This window comes from Cydia amplana, chromosome 15 (genome assembly GCF_948474715.1).
Source record: "Cydia amplana chromosome 15, ilCydAmpl1.1, whole genome shotgun sequence".
NCBI classification, from domain to species: Eukaryota; Metazoa; Arthropoda; class Insecta; order Lepidoptera; family Tortricidae; genus Cydia; species Cydia amplana.
In genome coordinates this window covers 11,828,305-11,845,467 of record NC_086083.1, presented here as the reverse complement: position 1 = coordinate 11,845,467, position 17,163 = coordinate 11,828,305, and the positions used below count along the sequence as shown (strand labels likewise).

At 39.1% G+C, this 17,163-nt stretch overlaps 1 protein-coding gene across 1 annotated transcript in view; it reads left to right on the top strand.

The window, feature by feature from the left end:
* The first annotated feature begins 4,646 nt into the window (after positions 1–4,646).
* LOC134654554 (protein kibra) overlaps positions 4,647–17,163 on the top strand; it is a 118,663-nt gene continuing 106,146 nt past the window's right edge. The window contains exon 1 of the mRNA XM_063510009.1: positions 4,647–5,173. Coding sequence (XP_063366079.1) covers positions 5,046–5,173 — 128 coding nt within the window. The 5' untranslated portion in view covers positions 4,647–5,045. The remainder of the gene's footprint in view (positions 5,174–17,163) is intronic.

Below are 17,163 nucleotides of genomic sequence, written 5' to 3'. Positions count from 1 at the left end.
TTTCCTAGTCGCAATAAAAAAACGCTTTATTTTGAAAATTTGACGTGACGTGAGTGAGTATCCATCTATGGAGTATCCGTTGCAACGTGCAGTGATTTTTATACTATGGGCAATGATAAATAAATAAATAAATGAAATGAAGACAACAAGTTTCAGCGCTTTTATTTACTTACACATAATAATAATATAAACTGTTTATACGACAACGGTTTCACTCACTTGAATTTTTAGTCGCTATTGGCGACATGGATTGGGATAATATACTTTATGTGGAAGTACGGGTTTGGCAAAATTGGTAAGTGAATTGTATTCCTTTTTAATTGTATTTAAAGAAATATAATATACTATTTTGTAATGATCTGATTCAGGGTTACGGTTAAATCAGATGTTGAGCTGGAAGGGGCATCTACGACCATTCGGCCCCATAGTTAAATGGGTTGAACCTAGAGTCAGACTCTTGGTCAGACTAAGACAAGTCTGCAATGATTTTGATAGCACACGCAGTGCACTGCAGTGTTTTTACACGACTGGCCCCAAAAAGGAGTGTATTGTTTTTTAAGTTACTTTAGACGTCAAACTTCTATGAAATTATGACGTAAGTACCTATACCTAAATAACACTAGCACTGCGTGTGCTATCAAAATCGTTGCAAACTTATCTTGGTCTCTAATATTGATGAACTTAAACCTTTTCGCGTGCGCTAGTTTTCGTCCACTTGACATATTAGCAAATAATATTTTTGATAGGTAAGTATTTAATTTGCTACTTGCGAAACATCATTTTTATGTAGATAGATATACATAATATTGTGTCGATATTAAGGATTGCAATAAGTCCAAATTTGTGCAGCAATGTAGGTTTATATTCAAATTTCGTCAAGTGTACGAAAACTAGAGCTGGACGAAAACTAACGCACCTATCCTATATGCGTAACGTATCGGTAGGTATGTAGCTTAACTCGTTTTATCACTTTGTCACATATCAAAATGTCGGTTTATCTGCTATCGTGGACATCGTGGTTTATGTCAAATAAATGGTGTTTTTGTTCAAATATGTTACATCAAATATTTATTAAAAAAGGAAAAATTTAAATATTCACCGCTGTCATATACATTAAGTATGTTACGTCGTTAGACGTATAGACGACGATACAATGAAAGGGAAGCGACAAGTGATTTTCGTCATGCGTTCTTCGTTTTAACATGGTTTTAACCTTTTCCACGCCGTGTCAAACACAAAAGCTTCACTCAAACGCCACATCATTGAAGTGTCAAAACTGAAGTTGAACTTTATGTATATGCACGTAGGTCGATGTTGCTCTGTGGTAGATGAGTTGTGACCGATTAATCGGTCTTTGGCGTTGAACCTACGGTGCGGATATATCGGTCATTGGCGTCCAAAAGGTTAAACATTCAACTTACCAAATGTCATGTGAATCATGTGATATGCGAAATCTCCGAATCGATTTAATCTCATATTGCGTACTGCAACGAGCTGAATTTAACCTTTTGGACGCCAATGACCGATATATCCGCACCGTAGGTTCAACGCCAAATACCGATTAATCGGTTACAGACCACAGAGCAACATCGACCTACGTGCATATACATAAAGTTCAACTTCAGTTTTGGCACTTCAATGATGTGGCGTCTGAGTGACAGCTTTTGTGTTTGACACGGCGTGGAACAGGTTAAAGACTCATTGTCCTTGGTGCTAGAGTACGTAGGTAGTCTAGGTACCAACTCCTCTCCCTGCTGGGCTAGCACATGATTTGACATGATTGGCGCGACAGTATCTCGCGGCGAGATAGACTATACCCGCCCCTCTTTTATTAACATAGTCAGAAAAAGATGGGTAGTCTATCTCGCCGCGAGATACTGTCGCGCCAATAATGTGCTAGGCCTACTGGTCGTCGTTTGACTGCCGCGATTGTGTCGTGACCAAGCTAAGTTGGCAGCGATTTTGATAGCCTAGACGCCCTAGACTGTGCAAGTTTTATTTTAAACATCTAACTTTAAAAAGTACAAAGAGTACTGAGGTTGACTGATGTAGCATGACAAATACGAACGTTTTCGAGAAAATACGATGGAAAACAATTATGCACTACATCTGTAGGTACCTACACTGCTTTTCCCGATGCCAAGCCGGGTGAGATTACGGCAAGCTTAGGGCAGTGAAGCGTTTGTACTAGGTAGAGGTACAATGTAGGAACTAAACTGTCCATTTCAACATGGATGTAAAAACTAGACAAAATATTTTTGACCGAATAATAAGTTAATAACAGATGTGTCATAAAGAAATAAGATTCATTTAGATCATACAGTTGATGTTTATTTTATTATGTCCCAATCCGTTATGTCATCTCGTATCATCCTGGCGTCATCAGCAAGCATTGTCAGCGGAACCAGTCGCGCGTGGCGAAGAATTGTCAAAAGTTACCTTATTGACCTACTCTTTTCGTCATTATTTTCGTATAGGCGAGCCCCGGCATTCCCAGGAGGCGCGTTGACAAAGTGTTCGGCTAAAGGCCGACACAGATGGACTGCAACCAGACTGCAATTTGTATGGGAACTGCACGCCGAGGTTGCAGTTGGCGTGCAGTAGGCGTGCAGTTCCCATACAAGTTGCAGTCCGTGTGTACCGCCGGGCTAGCACATGATTGGCGCGACAGTATCTCGCGGCGAGATAGACTACCCGTCCCTCTTTTATTAACATAGAAAAAGACGGGTAGTCGCGCCAATCATGTGCTAGGCCTACAGGCCCTAAGTTTGGATGGGCATGCTCTCATATTTTTAGCTGTTTCGGACTAGCGTGGTTGTCTTTTGTTTGATGCGTTTACTCCCACGTTTTACTTCGACGGTCTCCGGCCGGGTCTAACTCTTTCGCTGTCGGCTTTCAGACTTCGTTATGACATAGGAGGACAACGAGCATACGTCTGATGGTAAGCAATGACTGTCGGCCATGGACAACTGCAACACCAGAGGGGTGGCAAGGCCGGCTTTTAAGGTAGGAGGTTTGCGAGACAGGAAGTTTCTGGAGAAAGGCATAGTTGCTGGTGAAGATGGAAATTTAAATCATTTCAGTGGTTCGTACATTAATCTACTATCTATGGGTTCGTTGTATTCGCATCTGCATCTGCCGTAGTGATAAGCACATGCGTCGTTTATTGTATCAATCGTAGGTAGGTATGCATTTTTTCTTTTTCTATTGGGGAAAAAACAAACAGGCAGATAATACAAAAAGACATACATTAATAATAACTGCAACCTACGTCCCGAGACAATTCCCACTAAGATTTATAAACCAAAAACATTTAAGTGGCATTGTCATCGGATTGAGGTATGAAATCTGTGGTGTAACATCATTTGATCGAGTAGAAATAAATCAAAATGAAATAAAATGTAATAACCATAGATAAAAAACTTTTTGAAGCTTTACCGCAATAACAATCGTAAGAAACATAAATTACTCTTGATTGCTTAGAATGCTAAGAATATTGTCGTCAATCGATAAATAAATAAGTATTTATCATGAATCATGAATAATTTACAAATACCTACGCATGTTACATAGAAGTAGCGTGGAAACACAGTTTACTTAACTGCCTCCGTTGCCTAAGTGACTCTGCCTACGAAGCCGGAGGTCCTGGGATCGAATCCTATTATAGGCATTAGGCATTTATTTGTGTGAAGCTCGCGAGGAATTTCGCAAAAACATCATAGAAGGGAAAGTTGAAGAAACAAAGGAAGAAAGAGGAAGAAAGAAGACCAAGAAGAGCGTGCATGAATCAAATAAAGGAAAAACTTAGTAACGTCTTGTCGTATCAGGCTGTCAAAGAGAAGGCAGAATTACGCCAAACATGGAAATTGCTCCACCAACAAGAGTCTTACTCTTAAATATATGATGATGATCACGGATATTTGTTCCAAGTAGCACGCAGGTAATGTACCTACATTATACCTATACCTGTGTAGGTTAGTATATACTCACATACCTATTATGTAAGTACTTACGAATTTATCTATCATTCATACTTTATAATTTTATATCATCGTCCAGTTCCCATAAAACGAATCTACTTACTACTAGTCTATTAATCTACTACTAGCTTCTGCCCGCGACTTCATCAGGGTGGAATAAATGATGATTCCCCTGGCCTAAAACTCTCCATGGCAAATTTCATCTCGGAGGTAACAGACAGTCACTGTCTAGTAACTCTCTCTGTCAGAGTTACCTTGCAAAATTAAATAAACAATAAAAACAGCTTCCATCAATGATCCGGTGGGATCCGAGTGATAAACACAATCTGTGTGCACACTTCTACAAGTTACCTCAAATTTAAGGAGTTGTGTTGACTCCTCTTGCATACCTGCATTAGATCCTACCTAAATCAAGAATATTCCTAGTTAAAAGGCACATTAAGCAGTTAATGTCTTGAAAACACAAATCTTAGCACGACGTTGCAATCGTTGCATTGCATTGCATACCTACAGCATATTACCTACTCGTACAGCGCTATACTCGGCCGAGTATCAGTAATTTGTATAGGCATACATACATACGCTGTGGAATGTGCGGTATACACGCCTGTCTATACGTATTTATACAACGGAATCGTAAATAGATTGAATGGGTAGGTACGTTAATTTTTGCATACATAGCTCGTCTAGTGTCTGTGTCTGTGAGGGCTATATGTAGTGGTGTTAGGGCGGTGTGTAGCAATGTAAACATTAGAAGAGGAATGCATAAAGACAGTAGGTAGCTTGAATATTATCATGAGAGCTGATAACGTGGTGGGCCGCGGCGCCTCAGTCAGCGGAGCGGAGCCGCTCTGTACGGTCGTGTGTTTTAAAAACGTCGGTGCAGTGACGTGCCGCGCGCTGTTCACTTCTCGCGTACGCGCCGCATTCCATCGTGGGGGCCCTACGCCGCCATTGGTTGATCCTGCGTGACGTCACGCCTTATAATGAGGTATTCAACATGGCCGTGTAGCTAGTTCGCGAGTGTGCTTCGTTATTCGTTTGAATGGATTTAATCAGTGAAATATGCCAAGGAGACGAAACGGTGAGATACCCTTGCCCGACGGATGGGATTACGCGAGGGACTTTGACGGGAAATTGTATTTTATCGACCACAACAGCAGAAAAACGACGTGGATCGACCCGCGAGACAGGTAAGTTTTCCTAAGAGAAGTGGTAACCCGTGAGAGCCCCATGTCAAAACTTCACATTCCAATGCGATTTATAGCGTTTCCCGATTGAATTTTCGCGCAGTGAACTCTGAGATAGAAGTGTTTATCGTGCTCTAGTCCCTAGTGAACTCTGAAGAAGTAAACACACTTCCAAAATAGAATAAATCGTGAAAAACAAAGTGATCGTTCCGCGCGCGCGCGTCGCCCTCTGTCGGAAACTATGCGCGACCTCGTCGATTTCACACGACATTCCACAATTTAGTGACAACAAATGAGCTAAACACAAATTATGATTATTATTTGTTATCCTTATGTGCTTTGTGTTGTGTTGTGCCTTGTTTAGCGTTCAGTTTGTTGGTTTTCATTATTGAGGCCACGGAACTGGTTCGTAGCATTAGCCGTCGAACTAGCATAGAAATAATTCGATGAAGCGTTTATGTGGTGCATGAATGTGGCATGTCTTGGTTTCGTAAGGTGCGCTGGTTCCGCGGCGCGGAGAGCGGTGGGAGATGGAATGTAATGCATAGTCAAGTTGTGCGGTGTGAATGACAGGCCGTAGAATGCGGCCCAGGCCCGCGGCGATGGTCGCGCCTTTCTAAAGTGGGCACCCCTCCCCCCAAAACCCCCGCGCCGCACTGCAGGTGCTCAACACAACCCTATAAAATACCGATCATATCTCTAGCCGTATCTATTTACCATACTTTAAACGACAGCTGCCTCATTGTCTTAAAAAGTTGACCTTAAAATGTACGCACCTGCAATGTACAGTTATCGTGAGCATCTTATTGATCTCGAAGTGAAGATCATCCGGTTGCAAATTGCAATGCAATAATGTACATTTTAGAAGAGATTGCTCCGCTCTGACTTGGTGTAGCCCAACTGAAATGTCTCCCATCTACACCACTGGTAGATATTTGCCACTTGCATTCCTCAAACTGACAGTACAACAAACCCTCATATAGGGTAAACTATATTGAAGAAGTCACTATACTGCTTCCTTAAGGGTGCGGGTACATTGAAGAAATGAGTGTAGTTTCCCTATTTATAAATGTTAAATCGGGCATGTGTATCACACAGACCACACAGTAGGTACGGAAAGAGAAGAGTCATAGAATGTATGTATTGGTACCCTTATAACTTTAGTAGTACATATAAGATGTTACAAAATATAACATAAGTATAGAAATAAGTCATTGTAATGCCCTCACAGGGTAGCATGTACTATTCCTAAGATATATAATTAACACCATGTATTTTTATGCGTCACTGTACTGTACATGTATTAGATATGAGCGCCGATAGGCATATAGCCGGCGGCGGCGCGCCGGTCAAAATTGGTCGGCGGCGGCGGCGAATCGGCGGCGTGGCCTTGAAACACCTTTGATTAATGAAAAAAGAATTCAAACCAAAATTTTACCGAAAAAACATGTTTTTGCTGTAAGAAAGTTATGAAATAAATGCATTTTTTTATTTTCAAGGATAATTTATTGAATCATCATCATCCTCGCGTTGTCCCGGCATTTTTCTCACGGCTCATGGGAGCCTGGGGTCTGCTTGGCAACTAATCATAGTAATTGGCGTGGGCACTAGTTTTTACGAAAGCGACTGCCATCTGACCTTCCAACCCAGAGGGTAAACTAGGCCCGTATTGGGATTAGTCCGGCTTCCTCACAATGTTTTCCTTCACCGAAAAGCGACTGGTAAATATCAAATGATATTTCGTACATAAGTTCCGAAAAACTCATTGGTACGAGCCGGAGTTAGAACCCGCGACCTCCGGATTGCAAGTCGCACGCTCTTACCACTAGGCCACCAGCGCTTTTTTGATAATTTATTGAATAATGGTACGAAAAAAAATTATTTCGTATAAACTGTAGATAAGCGGTATCGCGCGGCTACAGAGGCGGTCTTAATCTTGGCGAGGCTCTGGCCGGAAGATCTTAGCGAGGCCCTTATCTTTTGTGCTAAGTTAAAAATTGCGGATTGACTGTATCAGGGAAACGTCTTGTCGTCAGTCCAAAGAAAATCGAGCTCCTTCATTAACCAATATCGATTCAACAAAACCGATTTATGTCAAAAAGTGAGGCCCAACGCCAAGCTCCATGTAACACCGAAGACTTGATTTCGACGCCTCCCAATGCGAGGCCAGAGGATGAGCTGCAGGTAAGCATACAGCTAAGAATCGAACGCCAAGTGTAAACTTGGCTGACTGATTGCGGCGCGCTTCTGTACGAGGCCGAGCTCCAAGAGAGCAGAGCGAGGGCGCAGGCCGATAAAGACTGAAGCCATAGTGTTAAAGATCTGGAGCTTTCCTGCGGGCGCATTCGTGCGACGCCAAAGGCCCAGCTACAATGGAGCTAAGATCGGATAAGGACCAATGCTCAAGCGTTTTAAAACAGGCCGAAAGTTGAGCTCCAAACAGGGCCAAAAACTTGCAGGTTCAGATAGCGGCTTAATTCCATGCGAGCGATGCAAGGCCAAAGATTGAGCTGCGAGAGAGCAAAGCTTGAAATTTGAACAGTGGCCATGTTTAATTGAGACCCGATTCCGGACATTTGGACGTGGAAACGCTTAATATCTCAAAATTAACCCCATTTAATACCTTTTAAAGACGTTTAACCATGCTTGCAATGGTTAAATTCGCGGTAAATGACAGATGGTTAGCTGGCAAAATTAGTTATGCATTGGATCGGTAATCCAAAGATGTGGGTTCGAGTCTCACGTTAGCCAGAGTTGATCACAGTTAATTTTTTCATTGTGATTGACATATGTCTAGTGTATATATACAATCTATAAATTGTAATGTGGAACGTTCCACAATAAAAATGGAAGGAAATCAGTATGTTTATTACTAGCATATTGATGTTAAAATTGATATTCATTAATTTCGTTTCCCCAAGACTAGTAGCGCGGTTATTAGACAGATAAGTTTGCATTTGCCTTCAATATTTTTTAATTATATGGGCCTAAAATACCTTTTGAATGCCTATAAACTATTCGAAGTGGCGCCGTTAATGATCTAAACTCGATTAAAAATATATTATCTGATTCCGAAAGTAGTAGCAACTACCAAGGTCACGCCGATGCCACGCCGATAGCGCAGCGTCGGCGGCGGCGGCGCGAAAATTTTGTCGGCGGCGGCGGCGCGCCGGCGCGGCGCTCATATCTAACATGTATACAATAAATAAATACAAATACAAATATTCCACGATTTTCTTTTTCCGCACAGACGCATGATATACGTCCTTTTACCACAATGCGAACCACAAACATTTCTATGTTAGATTCTTCTTTGCCGGTATCGTTGCTATGTAATATAATATATCTAATGTTAAACATACCTAATGAAGTCTTGGGTCAACAGAATCTTAAATTGCTTTAGACTTCGTGCCAATACCTACCAGTCTAGGCACGTAAAGTAGTTGTCTATTAACTATTTCATAAAAAGTTTTGTAATAGAGGTATTCAAACAATTTAACTAAGTATTATGTTCAGATACATTTATATTAAAACTAGCTGTTGCCAGCGACTTCGTACGCGTGGATTTGTATATTGGTGGTTATATATTCTACATTAGCTTAGAACATTATGCAGCAAGAGATTGCGGTAGGACGGTTAATCATTTGTTAATTATTAATATTATACAAAGCATGAGACTTTGTCTTTCACAAACTACGAAGTTTCAAGCCCCTAACTGAATAAAATTGTCCTCGATATAATCCCTCTAAACCCCCTTAGGCCCACTTGCACCAACCCACTAACCCGGGGTTAAGCGGTTAAACCGTTAACTTAGTGTCAAATTGTACTGGTAACCATGGTAACTCCAGGTTTAACCGGTTAACCCTGGGTTAGTAGAATGGTGCAAGTCGCGCTTAGAAGATTTTCATGTCCTCTATTTAATAAAACCTACTACCTAACTACCTATTTACGAAGTTTGAAGTTCCTAGCTTTAAATAAAATTTGAACCCTATACAAACTTTCAACCCCTTTTTAACCATTTTAGGGGATGAATTGTTTAAAAGCTGAAATTATTTTTCTTGTATTCTAATAATATGCCTTTATATATATGCCTTTATACAACGATTCAAGTTCCGCACTCAAAAAAATGTTTGCCCTCCATACAAATTTTCAACCCCTTTTTCACCACCTCGGGGGATGAATTATCAAAATCTCTGAAATTAGTTTTCTTCTCTTTTGATAAAATACATTTTTACGAAGTTTCAAGTTTGTAGCTTTAAATAAAATTTGAACCCTATACAAACTTTCATCCCCCTTTCGACCCTTTAAGAGATGAATTTTTATAAACGCTGCAATTACTTTTCTCGTATTTTAATAATATACCATTTTACAAAGATTCAAGCCCCGCACTCACAAAAATGATTGATCTCCATACAAAATGTTAACCCTTTTTCACCACCTTAAGGGATGAATTTTCAAAAACACTAAATGAGTTTTCTTGTATTTTAATAAAATACCTTTTTTACGAAGTCTCGAGTTCCTAGCTTAAAATAAAATTTGAACCCCATACAAACTTTCAACTCCTTTTTAACCCTTTTAAAGGATGATTTTTTTTAAACGCTGAAATAACATTTCTAGTATTCTAATAATATGCCTCTGCACAAAGATTCAAGCCCCGCACTCACAAAAATGTTTGATCTCCATACAAACTTTCAACCCCTTTTTCACCACCTTGAGATATGAATTTTCAAAAACGCTGAAATTAGTTTATTACCCGTTTAAAATAATACCTTTTTACGAAGTTTCAAGTTCCAAGATTAAAATAAAATTATAACCCCATACAAACTTTCAACCCCTTTTTAACCCTGTTAGGGGATGAATTTTACAAAACGCTGAAATAACTTTTCCTGTCTTCTAATAATATCCCCAAATAGAAAGATTCAAGTCGCGCGTTCGAAAAAATGTTTGATATCCATACAAACTTCCAACCCCTTTTTCACCACCTTAGGGGATGAATTTTCAAAAACGCTGAAATTAGTTTTCTTGTATCTCAATTTAATACCTTTTGCAAAGTTTCAAATTCCTAGCTTAAAATAAAATTTGCACCCTAAGACGAACTTTCATCCCCTTTTTAACCCCCTTAGGGGTTGAATTTCCAAAAACGTTGCTTTTACTTTTTTTGTAATCGGCTATTATGCCTTTCGAGCTTTCTAAGAAGTTTCAAAGCATTTGTAATGGATTCAAACTTTCAACCCCTTTTTAACCCTGTTGCGGGATGAATATTACAAAACGCTGAAATTACCTTTCCTGTATTTTAATAATATAAAGATTCAAGTCCCGCATTCGATAAAATGTTTGATATCCATACAAACTTTCAACCCCTTTTTCACCACCTTAGGGGATGAATATTCAAAAACGCTGAAATTAGTTTTCTTGTATTTTAATAACATATATTTTTACGAAGTTTCAAGTTCCTAACTTAAAATAAAATTTGAACTTCATACAAACATTGAACCCCTTTTTAACCCTGTTAGGGGATGAATTTTACAAAACGCTGTAATAACTCTTCCTGTCTTCTAATAATATCCCCAAATACAAAGATTCAAGTCCTGCACTCTCAAAAATATTTGATCTCCGTACAAACTTTCACCCCCTTTTTTACCACCTTGGGGGATGAATTTTTAAAAACGCTTAAATTAGTTTTCTTGTATCTTAATTGAATACCTTTTTACGAAGTTTCAAGGTCCTAGCTTAAAATAAAATTTGCACCCCAGGACAAAGTTTCATTCCCATTTTTACCCCCTTGGGGGTTGAATTACCTAAAACGTCGCAAATACTTTTTTTTTGTCATCGGCTATTATGCTTTTCTAAGAAGTTTCAAAGCATTTGTAATAGATTCAAACTTTCAACCCCTTTTTAACCCTGTTAGGGGATGAATTTTCAAAAACGCTGAAATTACTTTTCCCGTCTTATAATAATATCGCCATATACAAAGTTTCAAGATCAACACTCACAAAAATATTTGATCTCCATACAAATTTTCAACCCCTTTTTCACCACCTGGGGGGATGAATTTTCGAAAACGCAGAAATTAGTTTTCTTGTTTTTTAATATAGTACATTTTTACAAAGTTTCAAATTCCTAGCTTAAAATAAAACTTGCACCCCATACAACTTTTCATCCCCTTTTTAACCCCCTTAGGGGTTGAATTTTTCAAAATCGCTTCTTATCTCTTGTACACTGTATAAACTCAACCTAGTGTGCAAATTTCAACTTTCTAGCTTTTGTAGTTTCGGCTCTGCGTTGATGAATCAGTCAGTCAGTCAGTCAGTCAGGACACTTGCATTTATATATATAGATAGATATATTTCAAAAGTACGTTAAAAACTATGCATATTTAATATTAACACGAAAATTTCAACCAGTCTACTCCTGCATTTACTACGTTAATTCATTAACCTAAATTACGAGTAAAAACGTACAATGGAAGCACTTGATTAGTCCCTTAATACATATAGGTATTGCAAAAAAAAATGATCGAATTAGCTATGCACTCTTCTTTTCACGTTGAGAGGTATACCTACACAATTTTCCTTCAAAAGTCTTACGGCTTTTTAAAGACCAAAAGAAAAAGTAAATCCTCTCCAAAATGGCGGACCTGCCGTAAGAATAAAGTAAACAATAATCAGTAGTTTAGAACATCCTCCGATGATTACCGCTTTCAGAATTTTCTTTCAGTAGTATTGCTTAAATTAATTAACTGACAATTGGAAGCTAATCTGAAAATGAACATTTAAGCCCTCCTAACTCTTGAAGCGTTATAGTTATAACTGTCTAAATGATTACTATCATTATTTTATTTAAACAATTTCAATACCCACTAACCAAAGTCCCTAACCCTGTATCAGTTGAAGGTACGAGTAAGTTCTCCGGTTTCTGATCTCGGTCCAATGACACCACTATAAAATTCGCCTCGATCGCAGGAAACATAAAGTGTTACTTTTTATTGAACCTTTTGGCAAACTGCATTCCTTGATTCCGAGACATCGGTACTAAGAGACTTGCTAAACAAGTAACGATATATAAAACTCTTATGTTGGTAATCAGATTTGCATGCAGAGTTTAAGATGCGAATTTTATATTTTTTCTGTATAATTATTTTAACAAGCTGTTGAACGGCTGAAGTTGTTAATTTTTCTTCGCTCAGGGATTTGAGGTTATTATCATAGTGCGGCATCAAATAAACAAAGCTTGTGAACATTTTACACGAATCTCAAATAACAGATCTAACAAAGAACAATACCGATAAGTTTGTCTAAGAAAAGAGAAATCCAAATTGCACGCTATTTTGACATGAACTTTAATTGGAGAGATGTTAATTCAGGCCATATTCAAAGCACAAATTGAGACCATGTCCAAATGGAGAACCAACAGTCCAGTTGACGCTAGAAATGAAGAATAATTAATAACTAGCTATTAAAAACGAGATAACAGCTCAAAATTGCCCAAGGAGTGTGCATGTGTGGGGATCGTCGATGTCACTCGACATCCACTTGTGCAAAACGCACACAATAAACCAACCCACTAAGCCAATTTACTATATCTAAAAATAACCCGGCCATGTCTCCGACGCATACGCTATTAATCTTGTACCTGGAACCTAAACGTTAACTATGAAAAATGTGCCCTCGTGACAGTTATCTGTCAGAATATAATTATTTACCGCAGAAATGTTGACAACTTAAGAACTGGTTTTTATTTTACATGCAAATTTCATTCTTATATGATGATTCTCTCCAATGTCACAGTATTACCCCTGAACTTTAATGAACTAGTCTTAACGAGCGCTTGAACGCTCAGAGTCGGCAATAAGCGGCTTTGCTTCTCATAGTATCTTAACTAGTTGCGTGCGAATAAGCATTTTGCGGTTTTCGCGGATCTCACAACACAAGTGTAATGGCACCTGAGTTACGAGAAGAGAGGTTTTTGCAAAAAGTCGAAGCAAAAAGTAACGATACAGGCGTTCGACAGCTACGCATTGTAAATTGAGGAAAAAATACTCATTGTCTCGTTAGTAGGGAAGACAATGTACCGTCGATTAAACAGCAAATGGGATCTTATACCTGTGTTTGTCGGCGTTTATTACTTTAATTGTATCGACTGAATGCAGTTTCACTGCGGCTGTACATAGTTGAGTCACATTCCAAAGTTCTGATTGTACTAGTTCGTCCCCTGCTAGTTACTATAGTGATCTGATAGTCCGGTAGCTTTGATTGTCTCAGGCAACGCGTTTTAAGTCTGTGAGATCAATTTCTCTAGAGGCTTAGCGATGGTGGTTGCGTAGAAATATTTCTGCGTACTGAAGCCGGTCGTTAATGCATAATTCCATGTTGTCAGTGAAATCTCTGAGAGCCAACAATGCGTGCTCTGGGTATAGGCAAATCGGACGTGAGAAACCTAAGGATGCATATATGGTATTCGCAATGCGGAATTTGTATGTAACACCGGACAGTGCATCCACTGATAGCTAATTATTTTGTCTTTAATGCCTTAATTATCTTATTAAGCGCCTCGATTGTTCTTTAACGTGTTTCATAATTATTACCACCATTTCCTAATAGAATGATGACTCTCAGGAATTCCGCATTCTCATCTTGGGCAACGGTTTTAAAAACGTTTTCTTGGAATATTATTTCCGGAGAATCAGCTACAATACTTTGCACTCTTTCAGTCAAAAACAAAATATTTGTAACGTGTACATTGAGCTGGATCTTTTACGCCTGTGGGCCCGGCCACATGTCAGCGGTGCGGCGCCGCCGCCGCCGCGCGGCGCGGCACCGCAGAAATCTGCGGCGACGCCCGCCGCAACGCAAAATTTTGCGGTGCCGCGCTGCGGCGCCGCAAAGCGGTGCGCGGCGCCGCGCGCGGTGCCGCAAAGCGTTGCGTTTCGCCGCGCGCGGTGCCGCAAAGCGGTGAGTTTCGCCGCGCGCGGTGCCGCCAAGCGGCGTGCGGCGCCGCGTGCGATGCCACGCTGCATAGTAAAGAATAAAATTCGACTACCAGTTGTTTAATCAGACATGGATTCCTTCACACGTGTTCTGCTCTTGCTGTTGTTATAGCGACAGCGGTTCGCCAAAAAACGCTGCAAATGGTGTTAAAGGTTATGAAAATCGGTACGATTGATCTTTAGGACATTTGAAACAATTTATAAAATAAAACAAATAAAAAAAAACCAGCCAAGTGCGAGTCGGACTCGCGCACGGAAGGTTCCGCACCATCAACAAAAAATAGAGCAAAACAAGTAAAATAAAACAAGCAAAAAAACGGTCACCCATCCAAGTACTGACCCCGCCCAACGTTGCTTAACTTCGGTCAAAAATCACGTTTGTTGTATGGGAGCCCCACTTAAATCTTTATTTTATTCTGTTTTTAGTATTTGTTGTTATAGCGGCAACAGAAATACATCATCTGTGAAAATTTCAACTTTCTAGCTATCACGGTTCGTGAGATACAGCCTCGTGACAGACGGACGGACGGACGGACGGACGGACAGTGGAGTCTTAGTAATAGGGTCCCGTTTTTACCCTTTGGGTACGGAACCCTAAAAACGACAGGAGTTATGACGTCATCTTTTTTTTGTATGAAATTAAAAAAAAAATTGTTTAGAAACCTATCGTGTGTAGTATTAAACGAAAGGGCTTTCTGAGCCGATTCGAAAAATATTTCACATCATTACATTTGAGTCATTTTTTTTAAATTATAATAAAAATATTTTTCAAAACATACCAAGTTTGGGTTTCTCCAGATACAATACCGTTAAAAATTGTATCTACACACATGTCACTAGTGCTCTATAATGCGTTCAGAAACCGTAGGAAATGACCAGCTTTATTACAACCAATTTTACTATGAGAACTTTCTTATCTGTGGTAGTAGAAAAATTTGTACTGTAATGTTATAAGTAGTTATAACGTTACAAATTTTTAGTATCGTTATGAGTTTAAATTTGGAACAGCAGTCAAAACTCAAGTGGGTCTCTATTCTAGTATCCATAGATATTAAAACAGTTATCGATATGAAACGTCAGTTTAGTATGTTTTTTAATATTAACCGCACGATATTTGATCTCGAGTGACATGAGAATAGGAACTCTATTCTTTTGTCTAGGAATTAAAGAAAACTATGGATGCGTGACATGCGTGAAAAAAGTTTTCATTCCCTGTCATTTGGCGTACAGTTTATCTTTTAATTAGTTTTAAGTATGTGTTTAGATAAAGTAGTTTATGTAACTCTACATAATTAGGCATTAAAACTCGTGTAATCCTATTAAGAAACTCACTAACGTTCGTTTCTTAAACCCACACTCGTATTTTGATGCCTCTCATTATGTAGCAGTCACATAAAGTACTATTTTTGTTAAATATACCTCAAATTATACCTAATATCCTCATATCTAATTCTAATAAAGCAATTTTGAAAATATTTACATTTAGTATACCTATTTGTTTTAATTTTTTCTACTCCCGTACCTTTATTTGTCATTTAAAAGGTCGTACACACACCTTTAAACCCCTATGTTATAGTTGTCAAGACAAGTCTTTAGTCTATTCCCCAAAAAAGTATTTGTGCATACACGCAGTATCTTTTTGGTACTTTTACGATACTTCGTGTAATCACCACTTAAAAAATATTGTATGAAATAGATTGTTGCCAGCCTAATTTTAATCGTCATCTCTGACAGATGAGTAATAAGTGCATTGCTGCCAATTTACAAAATTGGCAGCAATGCACTTAGTAAAAGGTGAGTTTTTTCAGTTAATTCTTACATAGATAATTTTTACTACGACTTATAGATTCCGAGACATAAGCGACTTTTTGGAAAAACCGTTATACTTATATTAATTTTATGCTTTCTATTTAAATATTTAATTGAGAGATTCATAGATCACACTTTGTAAAATTGAAAATTAAAAAAAAAACATATTTCATGTAATTATTTTCAAAATTGCTTTCTTAGGGTTAGATATGAGGATATTAGGTATAATTTGAGGTATATTTTACAAAAAAATATTGAACGGTATTGTATCTGGAGAAGCCCAAACTTGGTATGTTTTGAAAATTATTTTTATTATAATTAAAAAAAATTACTGAAATGTATGATATTTTTGGAATCGGCTCAGAAAGCCCTTTCGTTTAATACCACACACGATAGGTTTCAAAACAGTTTTTTCAAATTCCATACAAAAAAAGATAACTCATCTCGTTTTTTTTTATTTAATGGTGTTTCGGGTCAAATTGTTTCAAATGTCCTAAAGACCAATCGTACCGATTTTCATACCTTTAACATCATTTGCAGCATTTTTACTGCCAGCGCTATTAAGAAGGCGCAGAAATAAAAAAACAATTGAAAAGAAAATTTTGGGTGAACCCATATCTTCGTATAATGAATGAAGATGCAAATCATTTCAAAAGAAAATACCGGCGAGGCACCGCAGAAATCTGCGGCGCCGCACGCCGCTCGGCGGCACCGCGCGCGGCGAAACTCACCGCTTTGCGGCACCGCGCGCGGCGCCGCGCACCGCTTTGCGGCGCCGCAGCGCGGCACCGCAAAATTTTGCGTTGCGGCGGGCGTCGCCGCAGAGCGGTTTGCGGCGCCGCAGATTTCTGCGGTGCCGCGCCGCGCGGCGGCGGCGGCGCCGCACCGCTGACATGTGGCCGGGCCCTGTGTGTTTGATTTCTCCTAAATATGTTTACTTAGGTATCTATTGGTAACAACGGCGCTGTCTTCGGATTGTGTAATCCAAGTGTGTGTAAGGCATCATGCCGATACTTCCCACGCACTACACGCGTTCCTTCGAGCGTGACGACTAAGGGGCTGGGCATTTTACTGCGTTTCTTGACTCTAATCGTGTTGGCACTAAATAACTCAACAATTTATTTTTCTGGCTGCTCCGTTGCTTGTAATAGTTGTAATCACATGCTTAAGACGAAGATTACTGTGTAGTCATTAAATT